This window comes from Glandiceps talaboti, chromosome 6, assembly GCF_964340395.1.
Source record: "Glandiceps talaboti chromosome 6, keGlaTala1.1, whole genome shotgun sequence".
Classification (NCBI taxonomy): Eukaryota; Metazoa; Hemichordata; class Enteropneusta; family Spengelidae; genus Glandiceps; species Glandiceps talaboti.
In genome coordinates, this window is record NC_135554.1 from 7,859,310 (window position 1) to 7,883,779 (window position 24,470).

At 34.4% G+C, this 24,470-nt stretch overlaps 1 protein-coding gene across 1 annotated transcript; it reads right to left on the reverse strand.

Moving 5' to 3' along the window:
- Positions 1-480: 480 nt before the first annotated feature.
- On the reverse strand, positions 481-24,232 carry LOC144436789 (receptor-type tyrosine-protein phosphatase kappa-like). Its single transcript, XM_078125651.1, has 27 exons — positions 24,154-24,232; positions 23,612-23,743; positions 22,012-22,302; positions 20,320-20,634; positions 20,004-20,074; positions 19,456-19,699; positions 18,109-18,414; positions 17,477-17,727; positions 17,248-17,311; positions 16,714-16,828; positions 16,083-16,138; positions 15,763-15,890; positions 14,039-14,126; positions 13,516-13,592; positions 13,257-13,293; positions 12,431-12,528; positions 9,313-9,438; positions 7,929-8,083; positions 7,190-7,325; positions 6,766-6,915; positions 6,289-6,388; positions 5,934-6,013; positions 5,248-5,382; positions 3,739-3,867; positions 2,978-3,141; positions 2,267-2,402; positions 481-555 (listed from the first exon to the last, which is right to left on the reverse strand). Exons 1-27 carry the CDS (start codon positions 24,230-24,232, stop codon positions 481-483), a joined length of 3,738 nt encoding a protein of 1,245 aa, XP_077981777.1.
- Between the last annotated feature and the right edge of the window lie 238 nt (positions 24,233-24,470).

Genomic DNA, 24,470 nt, shown 5'->3' on the forward strand with positions numbered 1-24,470 from the left:
GACAGACAGACAGACAGAGAGACAGAGAGAGACAAAGAGAGAGAGAGAGAGAGAGAGAGAGACAGACAGAGAGAGAGAGACAGAGAGACAGAGAGAGAGAGAGAGAGAGACAGAGAGAGACAGAGAGATTATTATTGACACATTTCATTTTGGTACATGTAGCACAGAATGCAATACAGTACAATGCAATTCAACCATTACCATCCCACACAATACAATACAATACAATACAATGCAATACAATACAATACAATACAATACAATACAATACAATACAATACAATACAATAGAAATCAAAACACTTTACAATGCAGTCAGTATAGAATGAACCAATACATTACAATGTATAGCGTTAGGATACACTGTGAGAAATAATCTATTCAAATACATTTGAAACGTTAATACAGACCAAGTAAGAGAAAGAGTCATAAATTGAACAATTTATATGAACATTCCTTACCTCGGTCGTACGTAGCTCGTTATTCAAAGTTTGCAGATGTTGCAAACGAGTCCAGATAGGCAAGAAGAGCGTCGTAGATATATTGATACTGGGCCTGAAAAGGAATAGTTTCCTTAGTGGCAGTGTTATTGATAAAAGTCAAAGGGTCACTCATGTCAATTATAATCCATCATGTTACACTACCTATTGGCTGACTATAAGATGTTACGTAACAGCTATTTCCCTGAAAAATATTTGTTAGGTAACATCGCGAGTGGCGTTGTGATATCTAATATTGTTCGAATTACTTCAGTTTAGATATACGGGCACTACAGCCGGTTGCGTTCTTTTGCCTTTGGGCAAAATGAAACCAGCAAACAAGTCATCCGTGTTTTTCTTCCTATATGGAATCAATATATGCCTAAAATTGATATGCGTTGTATAAACCATTCACTAATGGTATAAATGGTATATACCCTTGTGATGTTATAATATCAACTAATCCACTTGGCTTTCCACACAAGGGCAATAGTTACGACATAACACCCCTCATGGAAATTGGCTTTCCACACAAGGACAATAGTTATGACATAACATCCCTAATGGAAATTGGCATCTAGTGGACTGAGTGTCCTTGTAGCCAGTTGCTAAGTGTATAATGGCACATTACATTTCCACGCATGTATTGTTGCCATAGTTAAAGCAAATCACATGTAGGAATACAGCCCTACATCAATAGTGTCGTAGGGAAAATAGAAAATGAATAATGCCCTGTTTATGCAAAGTGTGGTCACGAGAGTCACTGGATTATACCATGTGACACGGTCTAATCATTAAATATTTTCTGAAAACGATATGTTAACTGACTTTATCACATAAACACGGGCAAATCTTCTGTGTGACATCAAACGGGGCACATAAAAAAAACCCATATCACCCCTGTTCTACCGAACTATTTTTTCTACCTACTGTTTCGAGTGTTCCTGCCATTCCTATGCTACGATCAAGTTATCGTATTAATTATGTGCTTTCACATCGTGAATGCACACACTACGTTACATATATCGTTGGGTGGTGTGAGTTTGATACATTGAGGTATTTTTATTTTTATTTGATAAATCTATAAACCATGTACATTATCGATGTACCAGCTGGCAAGCTTACCTACTTTTTTTCCGTCGAACTCATCAGAGCTCCGAACTTACACATTCCCAGCAAATATGAGTAAAATGACGGACCAGAAGTCGTATTCAGACAAATTCTACTTACGTTTTAAACTAAAATTGGTATCACATCCATGTACATCGCAAAGTTATAACAAATACTTTTGGTTGGGAAACTACAACACAGTATGACAGGTAGCGGGTAGGTAAGATTGCTCTCGCGATAGGTCACGCGATTACTAATTGGCAAGGCCGTGTGGCACCATTTCTTAAGCGATAGTGGATAGCGCGATGATGCGACGCAGTATTCGTAAAATTCGATTTAAAATTTCAGTATGGAGGAATACTTAGTTATGAGATAGATGTATAAGACCATGAAATCAATGTTACTTTAATTACGTCATAATGCTCCGCCTACCGGCTCGAATTTGTATTAGTCCGTGGAATCATACTTGGAGCATTATGATGTTAAACTAACCTTGATTTTACGGGATTATATATAAGAACGCCATGGCTCATTTTCGGGTCCACCGTGAATGTGTATTTCATGATATCATAATATTGTTACGTGATTGAAAAAGAAAAATATGTTCGTTATGATATTTTTACCAATCTATCAAAATTAGTTTTAATCGTGGAAAATTCAGAATTTCGAAAACTTACTACAGTCTCCACCATTTGAGGTCTGTTTTCTCTTATTGTCTTGACTGCCTGGAATACATTCACGATTTGTTCCATCTTAACCTGTCCATAGGCAGCGAAAAAAGCACAGAAGACACCACTGCGTCCAAGTCCATTTCTGTAGAAAATAAATACGAGTTTTAGAACTTAGATTTTCACCTCACTGACTGTGTCAATCTTGTTGATAAGTGACACGAAAGTGGACATTTGAAGTGGCTTGTTAGATGTATATTTGACACACGCATAAGTCTTTACAATCAAAACACTTACAGGCATTTACATAGTATCCATGGATACAGCATATTCCAAACTCAAAACATCTGGCCATGCCACTATGGGCGTTGCTTTTGCAGCTTCTGAGCTTTGATACTGATGAGACCTCCTTTGAAAAAGTATTTCTAGTTTAGAATATTGATTATGAATTTAGTCGGTGTAAACATTTCTGCTTATTTTGCTATCGATTATCTAATTAATTTGTAGCGAGTTATTGTATTCTTATACATTCGACCCACTATTTATTTTTGTGAATGGGATCTAGAAGCAATGTCTTAATAGTTATCACACTGCACTGTGTCTGACCAGATTATAATCCTGTTAAGTTCTTCTGTTAATAGTGGAATTTGTCCACCACGACTAATTCTTACAATGCCCATTCCATGCTTGTATATATATAAGAAATAATTATACATGAACCTGCAGTGAACTGTTATACGGTTGTCATCCGATTGTTGCTGTGCTTTCTCAACCAACGTTACCATTTCAGACAGAAAGGATGTAGAATAAGGTATTTCTCTGTTAGCTGGCCATGTCGTCAGTTGTAAATGTGTAATGGTACGTTTGACAACAGTTTGATGTCGCTGGTGACAGGGAAGTTTGTATGAAAAAAAAATAGTGGACATTAAGGAATGGTATATTATAACTGGGAGTTAATAGTCACGATATGTTTTGAATAACATATATATTTAGCTTCATATCATCTCACAGGTTACAAGTCAGTGACAGTTCTACAAAAAAGAGTCTTCTGTGGTACACATGTGATAGCATCTTAATAACATGAATATATAGATCGAAAACAAAGAAAATAAATCTTAAAATATAATTTTAAACGTATATAGACACTAACATGAATCTATTGTGTTGCGCAAAGTAAAACTGATTTGTTCAAATGATACCCGTGGGACAACAGGTCAAGGGTTTGTAATATGTGTGTAAATAAATATGATATATGTAACGTATACTTACAATAGCATGCTGTGTTCAATCTCATCACGTTTTCGTGTAACAGTGTGCAATTTTTCATTTACTGTCATTAAATAGCAAACGATTTATGGTAAACCAGTCAATCATTTAACAATATTAACAGCAAATGGTATAGGGACTAGTTGATAATGGGTTTTATTAGAATACGTTAGTTTTTATCATATGTGCAAATAAGGCAACACTTAAAAATTCACCTTGCTAGAATGGTTGGACAAAGTAATAATTCTCTCAATAATATCATCATTATCTTGAATTTGAGTAACTTCTACTTCAAATGGACCATATCTCATATTTTTCTCGTCACACCAGTATTGTCCTTTTCTCTATCAAGACAAACAAAATATATTTGAAGAATGATTGATTGGTTTGGTGTTTGAAATTATATCGATATATATGTCTTTATCTTTATGTATGTATGTATGTATGTATGTATGTATGTATGTATGTATGTATGTATGTGTGTATGTACGTGTGAATGTATGTATGTATATACAGGTTCCATATGCATTTCTATGTATGTATGTATGTATGTATGTATGTATGTATGTAGTATGTATGTATGTATGTATGTATGTATGTATGTATGTATGTATGTATGTATGTATGTATGTATGTATGTAGTGTATGTGTGTACGTGTGAATGTATGTATGTATGTATGTATGTATGTATGTATGTATGTATGTATGTACAGGTTCCATATGTATTTCTATGTATGTATGTATGTATGTATGTATGTATGTATGTATGTATGTATGTATGTATGTAGTGTATGTATGCATGTATGTATGTCTGCACCTGATTAATAAATCTATCTACTTACCTACCTATCCATCTATCTATTTAATCACTTTCTATTTGTAAATATATACACACACACACATATATATATATATATATATATATATATATATATATATATATATATATATATGTGTGTGTGTGTGTGTGTGTGTATATATATTTACATATATATGCGATATATATAATATATATATATAGAAAGAGTTCCAGTACTACCAAAACTACTGCGCTCTGCCACTGCGGTATAGAGCACTTTCTTAGGAGATTGATACTCACCGAGTTATATATATATATATATATATATATATATATATATATATATATCGCGCAATGCGTGAAACTCCGAGTTACAACCAAGAAAGAGTTCCAGTACTACCAAAACTATATATATATATATACATCAACATCTCCTGACAAGTGATTTACTCATGAAACAGGCTTGTAGACACGAAAAACCCGACTTGATTTTCTTCTACCCTCAACACATATATATATATATATATATATATATATATATATATATATATATATATATATATATATATATATACAGTAGACCCTCGCTAACTCGAGGGTGTCCGGGTCCATCAAGAAACCCGCGACTTACATATCCATCTATAACAATACCAATGCAATGTGATTAAAATGCGATATATATGTCGGCTAATCGTTCATTGCTATTTTACCTGCGAGGTACATGTTTACGTTCTTATTCTAATCGAGGATGCGAGGATAAAAAGTAAACATATACCACGAAGGGCAATTCAGGCAAAATAACGAAGGTAAAATAGCAATAGATTGAATACCAATGGTGACTGTTTTCATGTGCTGTTACTTACCATGTATCCACTGTCAATTTCATTTAATATATCAATGGTCTTTGTATTATAGCATTACTTACCATATCTTCACTATCCATATCATTTAGCATAACAATGGTATTTGTCATGTAATCATACACCATTCTCCAGAAATCAACAATCGTGTGTGACATCGGCATTTGTGTGGCTATGAGGGCATCTTTACGTGTGTATGCCTGGAATTGAAACAAATAACACAGGATGCAAGAAATAAACGTTTAAATACAAGAAGAAAATTCGGCCATATACCCACTTATAGTGTAGTTCAGATTTAGATACAACTATATGACTTTAACTAGTGTTCTTAAAGTCCAAGCTTGGGTTTAACATTATCATCCGTTGTCTGGCTGGCAGTCGACGTCTGTGTCTGAGGACAGATGACACTTTAACCTTCTTAACAGCCGTCTGTACTTATTCAGTTTTGGAAATGAAGTTTATATGTCATATCATCAAGTACTTTATCTAAATATTTTAATTGGATACGACTAACTGCATTGAGCTTATTGTTCACACATCATGTTGCATAATCACAACTGAATTGATTGCTAAAGCCTTAAATTTCATAAATGTAATACAGTAGAAACCGTGAGCAATACATATCCGATTCGTCAGTAAAAATTAAATAAATCAACAAGGTACTGGCAAAATAATCCTCGAAGCAAAATTTACCATGTAATTACAAGTTACTAAAAGGTACTCTTACTAACACATTTAGAAAATCACTTACGGTGAGAAAGCTGGCATTGATATAGTCAGTGGAACCATCGATGTATACGGGTGTTGTCAGCCGTGGTCTACATCGATCAACTGTAGGTAAACAATTTGAGAAAAAAGTTTTTAACTGAATATCGTCATTTCCTTCTTCACACCAATCTCAACAGATGCGTTATTACTCTTGTTGTAATTGTCGTCCTGTTGTTTTTTCAAGTCAGTTTGTCAAGGAGAAATATAACATATAGTCTAGTAACAATAGTAGCTAATCAGTCAATACAAATTTTATTTTGCCTTCAAGGTTAACATTTTGTTCTAGCTGCATGAAAATGTGCATACTAGTGTGATATTGTATGTGTGGGTGTACTTACTTGGTATTACGTCTGTGTATCTATTTTTACTCTTGTTTTTAGCTTGCCTCCCATCAGAACATTCACTGTCATTTGGTAGACAACATACCTCATTAAGGACCTTATCAAAATGGGACAAAAATAGAGAATGATTCCAAGCATTCGCATATGTCTGCTTCTGCAACACTGTGTCTAACTATTAACTATAGACTATAGACACCATGCACAGCGCGTGACATGAAATTGTACTTTCAAAGATAAAGATAAAGAGAGAGAGAGAGAGAGAGAGAGAGAGAGAGAGAGAGAGAGAGAGAGAGAGAGAGAGAGAGAGAGAGAGAGAGAGAGAGAGAGAGAGAGAGAGAGAGAGAGAGAGAGAGAGAGAGAGAGAGAGAGAGAGAGAGAGAGGGGGTAGGCAAGCAGTCGGGTATGTAGGCTAGCTCAGACAGACTATTAAGCGTGGAATTAAACGTGCTTTAGTTATATTCAGGATTTACTTACTCGGAATTCTTTATCTAAAGCAGACAAGTTTGTCCCTTTATCCTTTATCTTCAACACAGTTAGCTTCATTCTGAGATCTGCTGTCGGTATTTCCTTGTTTCCAAAAACAATTGCCTCTAATACTGCAGTGTAGGCAAATTTATATTGGTCCTATATATGAACGATGAAGAGGAAACGGCTATATATGCATCTAATATTGACACAAACAATTCAACGATAATCATATCGAAAATTCGTAGATAATCGTTTGGTATTTTTATAGTGTACTACCTTTTGTTCAATTAATGTAAACGAGACTATATAAGTTGATCCCATAGAAAATCCTTCTTTGATAAACCAGTTACTTCTGTCTGTAAAGAGACAGTTATTATAAAATGAACGTTAAGTTAAAAAGATGTTTCTCCTTAGGTACAATTTTACATACAAGTGTCTGCACAAAATGCATCCGGTCTTGCCTGGCTTGATATACGAAATTGAAAATGTCGACTTTGCCTTCGGCCTCAGCCATCTCTAACATGGAATCAATTGTAATAAATGTCCCAGTACGCCCAACACCAGCACTAGGTAAGTATGTGAGACGAGAATGCATTAGATTTCTAGTTAGCGAATATATAATAATAATAATAATAATAATAATAATAATAATAATAATAATAATAATAATAATAATAATAATAGTTTTAAGATTGATCAGATGTCATTTGCATCCGCCATTACGACATTCGTAGGCGGCAGCAAACTAAATGCCTCCCGTAAAGATGCAAATATCGCAATGTTAACACTACTAAATAAAAGTGTCTTTTTCCAGAAGTTAGTTATGTAATATAATCTATAGAGAAATTATACTGATGAACATGCTTTAAAGGCCATGTATATGCCTTGTCACTATCTATGTATTTATTGTATTATATTGAATGTGCAAATTCTTTATGTTGAATTTGGTAAGTTCAAATTATGATAATAAAGGTCATGTGTCCAGTAAATCATGTTTATTGATGTAGTCTTTCACTTCCATGAGTCACATATGTACTTTATTTCATGTACCACATCTCAATATTATTAACCCTGAAATAACATAGATAAGAATGTGTTATGCATGTTTTTGTTCCCAGATGGATTTTGACAATTATGAATAAAATGTCAGTATTTTAGTTTATACTCACCTGCAGTGAACTACTAATGGACCAGCATTAGATGGATTGTAGGCTCTGATACGCCGAAGAAATGACAACACAGCAGACGGATATTGTGGAACACCCATGTCAGGCCATACGGTGAAGTGAAATTGCTTTATTTCACGAACTTTAGTTTGGTCCACCTAAAGAATCACACAGGTAAAACAAAATTATTATATATTTTAGTCATACATTCGAAACGCTGGGTGCATGGTTAGAAATGAGTCTCCTTTCTTTTGCTAAGTCTGTATGTTTTTGGAGGTTTTTTAATGCTAGAGACAGAAAAACAAAAAAGTATGGTTGTTGTAAATCGATGCGTTGATTAATGACATTAAAGTAAATTCACAATTAGATACCACAACTAATAATACAAATCTAGCGTGCCATTTCATCGACTAATTTTGATGTGTACCTAGAAGTTTGGCGATCACAATACACCAAATGTGTCATTACTACTAATGATCGACGTGATAATATATAATTAATCTCTCTGATATGAATCATTATCACATAAATACGTGCATATCTGCTACTGTGTGACGTCAAACGGGGTGATTTCGGAGCATATCACCCCTGTTTTACCGAACAATTTTCTCTCCGTACTGTTCGAATGTTCGTGCCAATCCTCCACTACGATCAAGTTTATCGTAATAATTACGTGCTTTCAAAACGTAAATGCATACATTACGTTACACATATCCAAGTTGGATGGCATGAGTTTGAAACGTAGAGGTACTTTTATTATTTTTATTTGATAAATTTTATTCTATTTAAAAATCACGGAGATTATCGATGTAGTACTAGCAGCCGGCAAGCTTACTTCCGATTCTTCGTCGAGCTCAGATCTCCGAACTTACTCAACCCGAGAAAATATGATTAAAATGACGGCATAAAAGTCGTATTCAGACAAATTCTACTTACTTTTTAAACTAAATTCGATATAACATGTACATCGCAAGGTTATAACCGATAATTTTGTTTGAGAAACCACAGAACACTATGACTGCGACCGAAGCTTGACCTCGCAACAGGTCACGCGATAATGTAATTTGCATAGCCATCGGGCGCCATTTTTTAATATGTGATGAAGAATATAGTGCGATGAAATGATACAGTATTCGTAAAATACGATTTAAAATTTTAGAAAAATATGAGGAAATACTAGTTATGTGATAAATATATAATTCCATGAAATCAATGTTAGTTTTACGTCATAATGCTCCGAGTATGATTCCGCGGAGTAATACAAATTCGAGCCGGTAGGAGCATATTATGACGTAAACCTAACATTGATTTCATGGGATTATATATACGTGTCGCCGTGCCATAGAATAAACTAATTTGACTCAGTCATATATAATTTACAGTTTACCTTTTTCACATGCAGAGTTCGGATCATTGAATCTACAAACACTTCTTCACAGACATTCTTTACTGATATATCACCATACAGTTTTTCACCTTCAGGTTGGTCTGGCCAATACTTAACACATTTCTCCTGAAAGTAAACAAGTATTTCTTTTCTAATAGCGTAACCCGAACTGCATTGACTAGCGCATCCTCCTCAAAAAGTCTTCATCTTTTAAAAATACTTGTCAATGGGGTTTGGCTTTAGACATGTAACGAACTATTTTAACAAATTGAGGGGGCCTCTAATGTTAAGTAAACCTCCTTCAATGTTACTCTCTCTCTCTCTCTCGCTCTCCACTCTGTACACGGGACCGACTTGGACTTTTAGGGAATTAGCTCAGACTATACACAATGTTCATGGTTAACCTGGATCATTTGGAAGTGGCCACGGAGCAGATCGAAGCTCCTCACCTCAGACCGTCTCTTCCAAAGACTGAATCCATCATTTTATTATTCCATCAAATTCTTATAAACATAAAATATACAATACTCAAATGATTGGGTAATAAAGTAATCAGCACCATAAATGACTAAGACGGAAGTATTGCCGTCGCCTTAATTCAATGCAAATGATATTGACAAATATGAAAACTAGCCAAACAATGTGATCACGTCATTGTTCTTCCAACTGTCTGTAATCAGTCATTATTTGGCACTGTTGATCTTTTAATAACTTAATGTTGTCATCTTAGAAGAATACTATTCGCGCAATGCAAACATATTGTTCTAAGTGTTAATTCATGACAGCTGAGAGTTCACGGTGACCTCGCAAAACATCAAAACTTAGCGAATATCAAAAAGTTGTATTCTGTCTTCCGTAACACTATCACCTTTTCCCAAAGTATGGCGTCCCCGCCACACATTAAAATATTCAAAATAATTGCCTTTCATAAATGAAACATTTTTATGATTTTGTAAATCGATAGAAAAGGAGAAAAGTACAAACAATTAAAGAAATTAAACTTGGAATATTATGGATGTGTGCTCATTTCTTGAACAGCAGTCTGATTTCGAGACAGGCAGTTTAATTTCTAAGATTGGAATTGCAGCGATTATCTTTTTCAACATTGACGATAATGCGAGTGGTTATTCAACAAGTACCTTTAGAGTCCTCGTCATACAGTGTCTAGCCAGACTATACAATCACTCACACAGCCGTGCCTATATATCTTTTACCCAGCTAAATATGAAACCCTTTTGAATTTTGACTTGTAAAATCTATCATACAGGTACTCTTCAATGACAACTCATAATCGTGAAATAGATGATATTTTCATTAAACAAGTTATGTCATTCTTTTTTGTGAAAAAAACAACAACTTTACGTCGTGTATGATTGAAAAAAAGTTGGACTAGCATTTATCATACGGGTTTTTAGCATTTGAGGAATTTCAGAAATCCCTGCGGAATTTGAAAGGAATTTTTGCATAAGACAATAATACAACTCATTTCGGTCGAATCTCTGTTTTACACTCAAATTCGAATTCAAATGTTTATCTTGTACTGTAGATTCAATAAAGCACTATATCAACATGGTTCCTTCCTTTACTGTAGGAACTTTAAAACACAAAACCAGATTCAACTTGTGAGCAACGCATTCATCTGTAGCGTTTCGGCTCACTACAACTCAGAGTCAAAAAAACTTCGAGGAGTTTCCAATACTCCATACTACTAATACTTTAAGAAATATCCTTATTAAAACTAAAATGTTCTCCATAGATAAATCATCAATAATATTCTTTCTGCTTGTACGCGACTGTTGAGATGTAAAACAGCATCACTGAAATGGTTCTGTTAAGAACACAGATTTCAAAAAGTGTTCATCGTCAAACTAAATCGAGCATACAATTATTATTTCTTACATATTTCTCTGTACACACAGTAAAAAAAATTGCTGATCATGAATAGAAATGAATTCGAGGAATAAAATAATGTCAATCTTTAGCAAATCTCTACAACCGTATGATTAACGAGTTATTTGTCCTTCAAAAGTCTTAAACATGTAGTTCACATGCGAACTGCTTGGGTCTGCATCAGCGTCGGATACGCGATATCTCCAATCGCCTGTCAGCTGTTCGGTCCTCGTTGAAGGTTTCACTGCTACGTTTGTCAAAGTCTCTATCGTTGTCTATTTATTCACAAGTCCACGTTTTGAAACACAATTCCTCCTTCTGAGATGTCTTAGTCTGTCACTGCAATATTTACGAGTTCTAGTTCGAGTTGAATTCCCACCATTGTAACATAATCATTAAAAGTTTCCTTTCGAAAAGTTCTCGAGTCATCGATTTGTCACTCACCCAGCGGCGTTGTGTTTTCTTCTTCTCAAAGGTTGTCAATTATTTTTCATAAAGTTTACATTTGTCTCATTACGCGCACAATGGTCCTTCTAGTCCAAGGCCGGTTCTTCCACCAATTTAACAAATTGGTAGATGGGTTACCTCTACTGTTAAGGTAACCCTCCTCCATGTTACTCTCTCTCTCTCCACTCTGTACACGGGATCGACTTGGACTTTTAGGGAATTAGCTCAGACTACACACAATGTTCATGGTTAACCTGGATCATTTGGAGGTGGCCACGGAGCAGATCGAGGCTCCTCACCTCCGACCGTCTCTTCCAAAGACTGAATCCATCATTTTATTATTCCATCAAATTCTTATAAACATAAAATATACAATACTCAAATGATTGGGTAATAAAGTAATCAGCACCATAAATGACTAAGACGGAAGTATTGCCGTCGCCTTAATTCAATGCAAATGATATTGACAAATATGAAAACTAGCCAAACAATGTGATCACGTCATTGTTCTTCCAACTGTCTGTAATCAGTCATTATTTGACACTGTTGATCTTTTAATAACTTAATGTTGTCATCTTAGAAGAATACTATTCGCGCAAAGCAAACATTTGTTCTAAGTGTTAATTCATGACAGCTGAGAGTTCACGGTGACCTCGCAAAACATCAAAACTTAGCGAATATTAAAATGTTGTATTCTGTCATCCGTAACACTATATTTAGATAATTGTAGATAGTTTATTCGATTATCATTCGTTACAATAAAATTTCATTTCTACCTCACCTTGTTATTTTCCATTAAGTTTGTAGCCATCAGTATGCAAGCACTCTTCTCCTGCCATACCATTCTCCATAAATCAGCCACTGTCGTTGTCTTCGGACCTGAGATTAAATGTGATACTTATAATTACATGTATTTATTTAATTAATTCTTTTTCAGTATAACAATAAGGCAGTCTACACACATAACGAAAACGTATGAGCGTGGGCCACAAAAAACAAATGTACACATATATAAAAGACAACTGGCAACAAGTAGCAATACAAGATTAATGAAAACACCTACATTAGAATATAGACCACACTTTGTACAACGACAAACTGACACTCAGGTACATAACAGGGTTTGTTATGATAAAACGTGTTCACGAGCAGCTCATAGTAATGGTTTGTAATTAGAGTATTTAAATTCTTTAAATATCAATTGACGAGGAGTTCAAAATAGAATACATAAAAGAAGAATATCTAAATTTCTCAATTTTAAAATAAGCAACATACATTGCTCATCACAGCTGAAATACGATTCAATATCGCACTTTATTGCCATTTGAAAAAAAATACATAAAAATTGGTTTTCCATGTGCACTCATAAAAAGAGGTGATAAAATTGAAAACAAAAGATTGGAAAGAAAAGCTGAGTATATAATATTTGTTTAAGATATGTATCTCACATATGTGCAACTTCAATTTGTTCGGCTTCCTTCTGTTAAATAGTTAAATTTAAAATCCATTCCTTGAATCACAATAGGAATATGATAGAAATACATGCATAATGTAGGTTCTCTATACAATCAAGAATGTTGTTCTTTAGTTACATGATAGATACTTACCCTGAGTAGCTATGTAAGCCTTCTTTTTCGTGTAGCCCTGTAAAATGTGTAAACGATAACTGTAAACATTATAAAGTATACGACGACCACTTATAAACTACATCACGTGTTTTATTGAACATATTTGGCTATAGACTCAAATATCATTGCAAATTAGAGGTTCCTATCAACCATGACCCCAAACAACATAATTTACAAAATGGTATAAATTAATGGATTCAGATGTTACTAAGATTAAGAGATAAAGAGAATTGCCTACATTGATATACGATGCATTGATGTAGTCAGACGTAAGTTCTTCACTTTCATCACCCAGTATAACCCTTGAGTGATCATCTGCAAATAGAGATGCAGACATTCTAAAGTACATGTAGATAGTAACATACATATTATAGCTAAAATGTCTTCTACCAGATAGTTGTTAAATATGCATTTAGGAAATATCCAAATGACAATTTAACTATAGTTTAAGCACAAGTTTACTGTAATCAGAATAAGATCACTTAGCAGCTTATTACATCACTAGAACATAATATTACCAAACAGTTATCAACTCCTTGTCACATTTATTTATGAAGTTGTTTACATAGATGATACTATTATAGTTGGATAGGACAAATTTAGAAATATGACATACTATGTTTCTGTTTGGGAATACAGTCTATTTTCAAACTTGTAAGTACATTTCACCAGTTGTATATGGCGACAATAATACAGACGAACACAACTTTAAAATCTGCACATGTCAAACTGAAAAAAAAATATATGGAAAGTTAACTTACATGCCATTATATTCGTGAAACGGTTCTTTAGTTTATTGACATCCGTCAACGCAAATGTATATGGTGCAATATCATCTGATGGCAACGACTTTTAATAAATTTGAAAATAAAAGTAAAATATAAAACATGACAAAACGTTATATATAATGTTCGTAATTTTCAAATTACCAATTTTCTATGGAATAGCTATGGAATAAACAATATATACATTTGTAAGAACTACGTACGTGTACCAGGAAACAGGCTTGGTAATAATTGCCAAATCAGAAAAACACCAAAATCAACAATAGCAAAACCAACAATGGCATTGTTTCACTCATCAAGAAAACGATTGCTCTTAAAGATCACGGTACATTAATGAACTACTAGTAAATATTAGGTATAATTATAAGGATGGTGAAGTAAAACGGGTATCCTTTCAATCACATGCCTCTTACGTACTCTGTTGTTTCTATGAATTAATAAATTTTACTTTGAGGTCAAATTCAAGATCACAATCAAATATGATGACACTGTTAAAAAGGTAAGGTATGTTGAAAAAAGAGCCAAATGTCTGGCACCTTGACCATTTCAAAAAAATTATTAATTTTCTCAGGAATATGACTGTTGTTTATGGAAAAGTTATTAATGGACAACATTAATGTACATGTAAATTAAGCCTGTTTTGCATGAACACAAGGTGTAATGGAATTTACTCAGAATCAAATACCACAAAGTGAATGAAATGTGCAGAAAATGGCACAGTTGCGGTGATTGATCGTTAAAGGGGCAACGTCCACCTCGCAAAATATCAATATGTTAAAAGACAGGTTGGTTTTGACAATATAGGAGCAGATACTAAGATAGGTTTGTGTCTATTTGGCTTTGTAGTTTGGAAGCAAAGGGTTATTTTTTCATCTATAGTATATTTAACTGTCATTCATTCATTAAACCTGAAGACCAGTGTCACCAATGATGACACCAGCTACAAAAAAAACATACGGACTTAGTCCTCGTTTTTGTGGTTTTGGGCTATTTTAAATATTATGGCTCCAGTTATAATAAACATATGGTATGAGCTATACAGATGGTGCAAGGTTATACCTAAATTATTATATATCACGTATGCACAATGTCTAAAGGGGAATTGGACTGACATATCATGTAAGACGATAAGATCAATGTTCTCCCACCAGGTAAACTTAAGGAAGACACTTCAATGGAGGAACATTGCACTTCTTGTGTTATTAGATTAAATATTGATATTTCGACAAACATACTGCCGACATTCGACCAAATTTAATATTGATTCGGAGTACAATGTCATATCCGGAAGGCGATATTGAAGGAAATCGGCTTTTGTATATGTTAGCTATATGGTTGTACAGATAGAGACGATCGCATGGATATATATATATATATATATATATATATATATATATATATATATATATATATATATATATATATATATATATTGAGGGTAGAAGAAAATCAAGTCGGGTTTTTCGTCTCTACAAGCCTGTTTCGTGAGTAAATCACTCGTCTCCTGACGAGTGATTTACTCACGAAACAGGCTTGTAGAGACGAAAAACCCGACTTGATTTTCTTCTACCCTCAAAATATACTCCACTCTGCGTGCAGACGTATCGAGCACTGTACTACGGAAATATCTTACCACTGACTATCCACAAGATGTATCTGAAAAGGGGAAGGGTTCAACATTTACTGGAACCATTATTTACCTCATATTCTGCTTTAAATCCGTCAGCATCACTCGCTTTCTTTCTTTTTATGTTGGATACTAGATCTTGTATTTTGATTGGTTTTATACACAGTCCCTCTGCTGCAACAGGAACAATTGGTATGCATTCTGTAAAATATAGTTAACTGCTTATGAGTTGAGGTGGGGGTAGGGGTGTTCTTGGTTATATGAGCAGTGTCATATAACGCATCAATCAAACAATGTGAGAAAAACATAAGAAGTATTGTGTCTCCTTTCCAGAATGAAATGTAATTAAATCAATCATTGAAAACATCGAAATGAATAGAATATAGCAATTACCTTGTGCATTAGGCCTTTTTTTCGATCTGCAAACATCACTCAATGACTTATCAGTTCTAAAAAGAATACAGAGCTTATTAAGGATTTTTTGACGTAGTACAAAGCTTAACTTTAAACTATTACGATAACAATTTGTTACATTTCCCCGATACGCGACTATATTTTACATACATAGCCTAAATTATACAGTCAGTGCCAAAATTAAATAAGTCTGTAAGATCAATGAATACACCCAGCAATCCATTCAAAAAAGCTATCAATTACTCAGAGATGAAGCCGCTCAATCAATAAAGGAATTCGTTCATTCATATATACATTACAACATTAACCTCACTCATAAATTCACTACAAATCCACCACACTCGCTAGCTAGCTAGCACTCTCAATCACTCACTCACTCACTCATTCACTCACTCACTCACAAATCTTTTCAGTGGCTGACGAACTGAAACATTGAATTTCATAGCTGGTGAAACCTATGCTTAGTTACTTTTAGAAAATCAACAATAGAAATAGGCAAACAAAATCTATATCATTATATTTCAACATTAATGTCGTATTCAATACACGTTTTGCATATTATTTTCCGTTAAGACAATGACGCTTTTGAATATCGAAGTGATTATGTTACCGTTTTAAGTAGAGAAACCCAAGTAATACCAACAACAGGAGGACGACGACCAATCCACCTACAACCCCAGATACCATCATTGCAACAGGTGTACTTGTAGGAGGACTTGATATGGCTGAAAAATGGGAGTAGAGAGAATTGTAAGTGTGAAATATCAGTTACAAAAACATAAGGATACCGTTACAAATTGTAGTGTTGTCAAAAGCAGTAATTAATGGTCGGCAGAAATTATTGGTTCTCGAACTGTAACAATTATCGAGAGTGTCATGCGTTGGTGTAATTTATGAGGTGTTTTGTCCACAGGTATTTGTGCTAACACCACATCAAACGAATTTAAGATTATGGGTATGATTATGCTGCTCAAACCAACTTTAATTCAAATATATATAACTGTTACAATTAAAATTAAAATCCACATTTGTGTTGGATAAAGGTACTTCCTCTGGATAACAAGGCAATTTAGATATCCAAACATTACAATAACTCTGTATACAGAAAAGTGCACTAGAATGTTACCATACAATATTCACTTACGCTTTGTAGCGGCTGTTGCTGCATCACTTCTGTTGCCGGTACAACAACTGTTTTCAGCAGTAACCTAATAGTTAAACATGATTCAGATGTCAATATGTTTACATGGTTATCAAATGTAGGTTATTGTTATGCATTCATCTTAAATTCAAAATGACCCAAAATAATTCAGCGAACGTGATGAAGACCAAGACTCTAGAATATGTATGAAAAGATATAACTGTGATCATACCTGTACTGTGTAATTAGTTCCCGGATTCAGGCCATCAATCACATCTGACATATTTTTACTCCCTTCACTCTCGATACCGGAATCCACATTATATCTCAGCTGTTTACCAGTAGTTTCGTCCTTGAGAGTTTCCCAATAAAATAACACGTATGTCTTTAGAATACCATTTGGACACTGTGGGGGATACCATGTTGCTTGTACTTCCGTGGCTGATACACCAATTGTTTGAAGGTTTAATGGCTGGGAAGGAACTGCAATATAAAATACACGGTACATTAATCATTCCGTTATTGGATTACATAGGCATATCACCAGTAAACCTTCATATTGATTTAGGCATAAACCAACTAATATACAAACATGTATCAACCAAAGAAATAATGATATGCAAGTATTTTTAAATACAATGATACAATTATAATTGTAAATGTGTTTAGGCATAGACTAACTATGTACAAGCATACCTCAATCAACGACAAATCGCATATTTTTCATATCATAAATCAAACACATGTATCTACTGCAATTCTATGTAGACCTCTTAGTAGTTCCATAAACAACGCATAACATTATATTCAAATATTAGTGTGTATATGACGAAGAGTATTGCTATATCAGGATTACAAACTCACTCGCTTCACTGGTTGTTTCTGTAGCCACACTGGTTGTTCCTATAACACTGCTAATAAATGCTGTGACTCTAACAGAATATTCAGTGTTGGCATAGAGGCCGTTAACATTGTGTTCATAGGTGTCGGGGTTGAAAACATGAGAGGTAAACTTCTTCGTCGGGCCACAATCATACTCTGATATCTGTTCGTATACCAATTCATATCCTTCCAATGGACAATCCGGATTAGTGTTTTCGGGATGAGACCATGTCGATTGAATAATATACGATGACACAACATTTGCTGTAAGGTCTTTAACTTTTGGTGCTGTTGTAAACAATCGAGATACAACAATTAAAGAAAAAGGGGAAAAGGGTAGATTAGCTTAGCTCAATTGTGTGCTAATGTTCCACTTTTAACATCTGATAATAAAAAAGAAATATTTAAAAAAAAATTAATGTTATTTATAAGATTGTGGTTAAGGGTTTAAATGGCATCATGTAGGTCTCAGACTGGTCACGCGCTGCTCCACCTAATAAAACGCAATGTGGCAGAACCCATACGACGCGCAAGTACAAGGGTAGCGTACTCGGGTTATTTGGACGAGTGCTTACAGTGTACCCAGTCTAGTTCCTACACAGCATCTTTACCATTTACACCTGTACACACAGTATTGTCAAAGTCGTTACTCTAGATGCCCTGAGATGCATCAGATGAAATTTAACAGCCACCCACACAGTTATTAACATCATGTCTTTGTTTATAATCTATCACAAAATGCTAACCAATAACACAGTCCCTCATAAAGTTAGTATTTACTGAGGCGTTTTGTAATGTCCAAATATGGTATATTCATAGCTCAAAATGCTACTCACACTCTATTTATGTCACTGTAACCGTTGGGGTTGACTGGTTAGATGAACAGCATCTTGTGCTGATTACGGGAATTTGACCAGACGTGGTTTAGTTAGAAACCACACTGGCATCCAGGCTGCAGATGTCACTACAAGCACGAGTGCAAATACCACTCAGTACCCACACTTGCACTCACGCAGCAGCATGGGGTTCTATTTATCCGAAGCAGCAAATTTCAGTAAAAATGATACTATGCCTCAAGCGAAAGCATGTTCATCTGCTTATCATTTCCATGCAGGTATATTTATGGTGTTTTCGGTATTGCACTGCAGTGCCTATGCCATTAGTATTCGAGCGCAATATTCTCGTCGTTAGTATTGTTTAATTGAGCATTTTCCCCCTAATATACCATTTCATTAATTAACAATAAGGGAAATTAAGGCCTGGGCAAAGACAATGTATGTAATGGCAACTTTTGGTCCATGTCAAGAGATAAAAGACTGATATACTTACGTGAAGGCATTGTTTTGTTGATTACTGGGTTACTGTAAGGACCACCTCCTGCTTCATTATTCATGGTAACTGTTACTTCATAAGTTGTGCAAGGATTGAGTTTTGTGAGTATCTCACTTGTGACGTCAGAGTCAGCCGTTATAGATTTATACTCTGTATTACTTCCATTCACTCGGTAGTGTACTGTGTATGACGTCACTTCATCACATTTAAGTCTGTGGGGTTCCAGATCAGCCTCGTTTAACTGAAAACAGAGGATAGCATATTACACGTCAAATATTGCCCTAAAACAGGTTTTGTGATATGTCATAAGAATGCACTAAATGTTCACAAATTAAACGTAAAAATGCAACAAACTCAATTTTAAACCTGTAAGAAAAAATAAGTCTATTCATAACACCAGGTAAACCCGTCTGTAAGTATAGATTATCAAAACAAGATTTTTCCATTATAGTATGATAGATGGATATTATACACTTAACTTCCATTTAATCACAACTAGTTTCAATCAACTTACAAAAAAGTAGATTAAGAATATAAATACTTACCTCCCAGATAACTTCCATCTCTGACGATGTGGGTGTATTAGCTTCAAGGAGAACTGGTGAACCTAGTGGGTCTGTGTATTAAATAACAAACACTTATTTCAACATCAGGTGTTTAAATAACATCAGTTACTGTTTTCGTTTTTTACACAAAAAGGTTGCTTTGCATGAAATACCATGTTATCTGCTTGAAAGGAAAGTTTGTCAGTTGCCTGTGAAAACCTATATTATCATAATGCACTGCTACATTTGCAAAGTAGAATTCAGTGATTTAATTGGATAAGTCGTCTCTATTTAGCCAATTTGTGGTGAAACTTACTACCACATGGTGTTCTCCCTGTTGTATGTGGACCTAAATCACCGCCACCTCCTACACCAGGCCTGTAGGTCTTTACAGCAAACATGTAGTCGGTGTAGGGTAATAAACCGTCGACTGCTAAAGAGGTTTGATTTGGATTGACATCTTGGGGATATGAAGTAAAGCTGTTCTCACTGGTGTTCTTATACCATACTTCGTACTTTTCTATCATACCATCACCAATATCAAAACCACTTTGCCAGGTATTCCAATTCACGATCATTTGCATTTTGTTGACATAAGTTATCCATGGTTCGGTTTTTAATTGTGGTTGTACTGGAGGGGTAACGAAAAGTCATGTCAGTGTATTTTATCAAGGTAAATAAATATTATAGTTAAGTTGGATATTAATTAATTTGATTTGAAATTGTATGTGAAATAACAATATTTTTTCATGAACAATTAAACCCTTAGCTCTTATCCTAGCCAATTGTAGTAAAAGGGATATGTAGTGGCTGTTGACACCATTTTATATTTATAGAAACGAGCTAACAAAACCACATCGGTTGACACTTCTGTGTCAATTTTATAGACATGTAATTATTGGTTGTGCAATTAAATTATTGCTGACGTTATCCAATGACAATACTTCTAAGGAAGTCGTTGTAAAAAACCATTAAAATGTAAAGTGCAAGAAACGTATTCTACTTATCGCCTGTTTTCGATGTTGATGTAATATATATATATATATATATATATATATATATATATATATATATATATATATATATATATATATATATATATATATATATATATATAATGGCTCTCGTATACTCAGCATGGAATGACAAGTCGTCATTATCTAATTCAAACTGATCAGTTATAGACAATACTTTTTTTTACATATTACAGTTGGACAAACTCCAATCTTTGACGAGTCAGATCGCTTATATAGATAGCTAAATAGATAGATAGATAGATAGATAGGGTTTCAGGGTTTCACGCTTCGAGCGATCTTCAGACAACTACATTGGGATTGTCAAAGTCGGTACATACACATAATATTTGTATGTATATATTGCGTAACAAGATGGTCGGACTAAACTATTGTAGTTTTTTTAGTTGGAAGGCGAGTATTTGCCTTCGTGGCGACATTTCGAGACCAGTTCGGATTTTTTTGTTCAGTAACATACTCTTTTCAGCATTGCACCGTTTCGTCTCACTTGTATAAGCCGCCGCTTGGGTGATGATATCCCACTGGATATTATAAGGCTGGTTCCTTCCTTCAAATTCCAAACTTATATATATATATATATATATATAGTTTTGGTAGTACTGGAACTCTTTCTTGGGTGTAACTCGGAGTTTCACGCATATTGCGATCATCAGACACTCAGAGTGTCTGATGATCGCAATATGCGTGAAACTCCGAGTTACACCCAAGAAAGAGTTCCAGTACTACCAAAACTATTACGCTCTGCCACTGCGGTATAGAGCACTGTCTTATAGCAGATTGATACTCACCGAGTTATATATATATATATATATATATATATATATATATGTATATATATATATATATATATATATATATATATATATATATATATATATATATATATATATATATATATATATATATATATATACACGTAGCCAAACAAACAAAACAAACACACACAATAGCAGTCTGGAATTTTATTAACTTACCAAATGACACGGCCTCAATTACTTTAATCTTTGGTGTCCCACCACTATATGTAGCATTGCATGTCACGTTTTCACCTTTAGTTACAGACACGTCATTAAAAGTATGTTTGTGAACATAGTTAGGATGTACACCGTTTGTAGTTGATGTAGAAGTATATGAATTTGATTCAGTTTCTATAGTGACATGTACAGTTTCCCGTATATTGGCTTGTACTGAACATGTGAAATTAGTCGGTTGACCGGAATTGACTGTCATGTCTTGAGTTATGCTGGATACAGACGGAAGACCATCTAAAAGAAATATACAACAATGACGAAGTTAATACAATCGGATTGAACTACAGAGATTAAGCATATTTGTGAACACACAGCTTTGGTATAGTCTAGTTAGCACAAAGGGTAGTGGATAGCAACAAGTTTATGATAGAATTCCAACAACGCATATCCGATGTCTATAAACAGGAATGGTTTAGTGAAGTATGTCTCAGGGATATGTTAAAATTATATTGTAATTTCAAAAGCGTGTTAGAAGCAGAAAAATATATGAAGGAAATTAAAGAGTTGAAATACAAGCATGTCTTGATAAGAATGAAATGTTTATGTCTTAGTCTGAGAATTCAGGAGGGGCCCTATACTGGTATAGACATTGATAATAGGATTTGTGAAATATGTTTAGATGGTATCGAAGACGAATATCATATCATACTTGTGTGTCCATTATATCAAAATTTAAGATGTCTCCTAACAAATTACTATAGACATTTTCAAACCCGTGTTAACTTCTATAATAGTAAATTTGTTAATAAAGCAATGGATTTAAGACAAGATTTTCATATGGACCCTTGATATTGCTTGGTAAGTTTTGGAACATGTTACAACCAGTTATACTGTATTCTGTTTTTCTTTAAGTTATGTAATTGTTGTTTTGGCCTATGACCTAAAGACGAATAAACATTATCTCATTGTAACTCAATGAGTCATAAAACATCATTGTGCGTGAAGAGGTCCGATCCCTATATACAGCACGTAAGAATATATTCATCAAATTATGTCGTCATGAATGAGTTTGTAAGCGTCTACCAAAACATGCACATTTATTTGGTGCAAGAATACCGCAGAGACAGACAAGCAGAGAGACACTCAGACATGTAATTAACAATCAACATTCTAAATCTAAGTAATAGAGTCTGAACGACTACGACATACGATGAACAAGTCTAGAAAACAAATGGTACACTTAAATTATGCGTACCAATTAAGTGCATATACACATTGTACGGATTTTCATTGGCTATCGTTACCCTTCTTGCAATGGGTGAGTTCATGATAAAAACAAATTGTAATCTGTTAGATAGAATGTCGACGTTGTTTGCGCTTTGACTGCAATATCTTTCGTAGAGAGGGCTAGGCGCAGCACAAGTGTACTGCTACAGTGACCCGGGGTGCGTTTCTAAGGGCGTCCAAATGTAATCCTAATACATCTATAGACGTTTCGCTTGCGGTGCCACCATCGATATCGTCAAAGCAAAGGACAGGGGAAACCGAAAACAGTAAGTTACAGATGACGTCAAAATATGGACATATCCTGGTTTAATCTTACCTGTTTGGCAGTTCAGCCCAATAAACCTGTTAACACACATCGATGAACATTCACCAGTAGTCCTGTCACACGGTTGCAAACAGTTACAATTGGTACATATACCATCCTGTTTAAATGTGTTGTAATCACAACCTTACAAAAAGACGGGAACATTTGCTGTCAGTTAAATTTAAAAACAAAAACTATCCCGTAACGGTAGCCAATTGACAATAAACAAACAGACTAGACACCAAACCATAATAATTTCATTCAGCAACAGCATCCTGAACTATGTTTGTATAGTATATAACGCATGGTTTTAATTCCTCAGTAAATTGATAATAAGATTACAAATTTATCACAATTCCAGAGTGCAGAATGTCCTATTATAGTTGGTTTTGTTGCCAAACTGTATTACACATTGTAAATCATACATCAAGTGAATGGCCAGTATTGTAATGTTAGTGTAAATGTAAATAATTATTAACAAGTATAACTATTTTCTTCCTCAAAAACTAAAGCTCATTTGACAAACTACTAACACGAACAACAATACTACTTACCATTAGCCTGGTAACAGTTTGGTACATCACTAGGTGTACGATCATCAAAACAACAACCTCTTGCAAGACAGTGAGCCATATTGTTTGATTCACAACTTACGCGATTTGCAGCTGTTATATCACATTCAACTTGTTGATAGAGGAACCACAAGAGAAGAATCAATACATGTGTGAGGAAACAGTATGTAAGGTAAATATGTATGACATTTCGTTTTAATCATGCATAAACCGGTTAAACTTCCACCTCCATATACACACCACGTGCATGGTTGTAGTTATTTTTAATAAACACTATACATAAGTATACATACCATAAA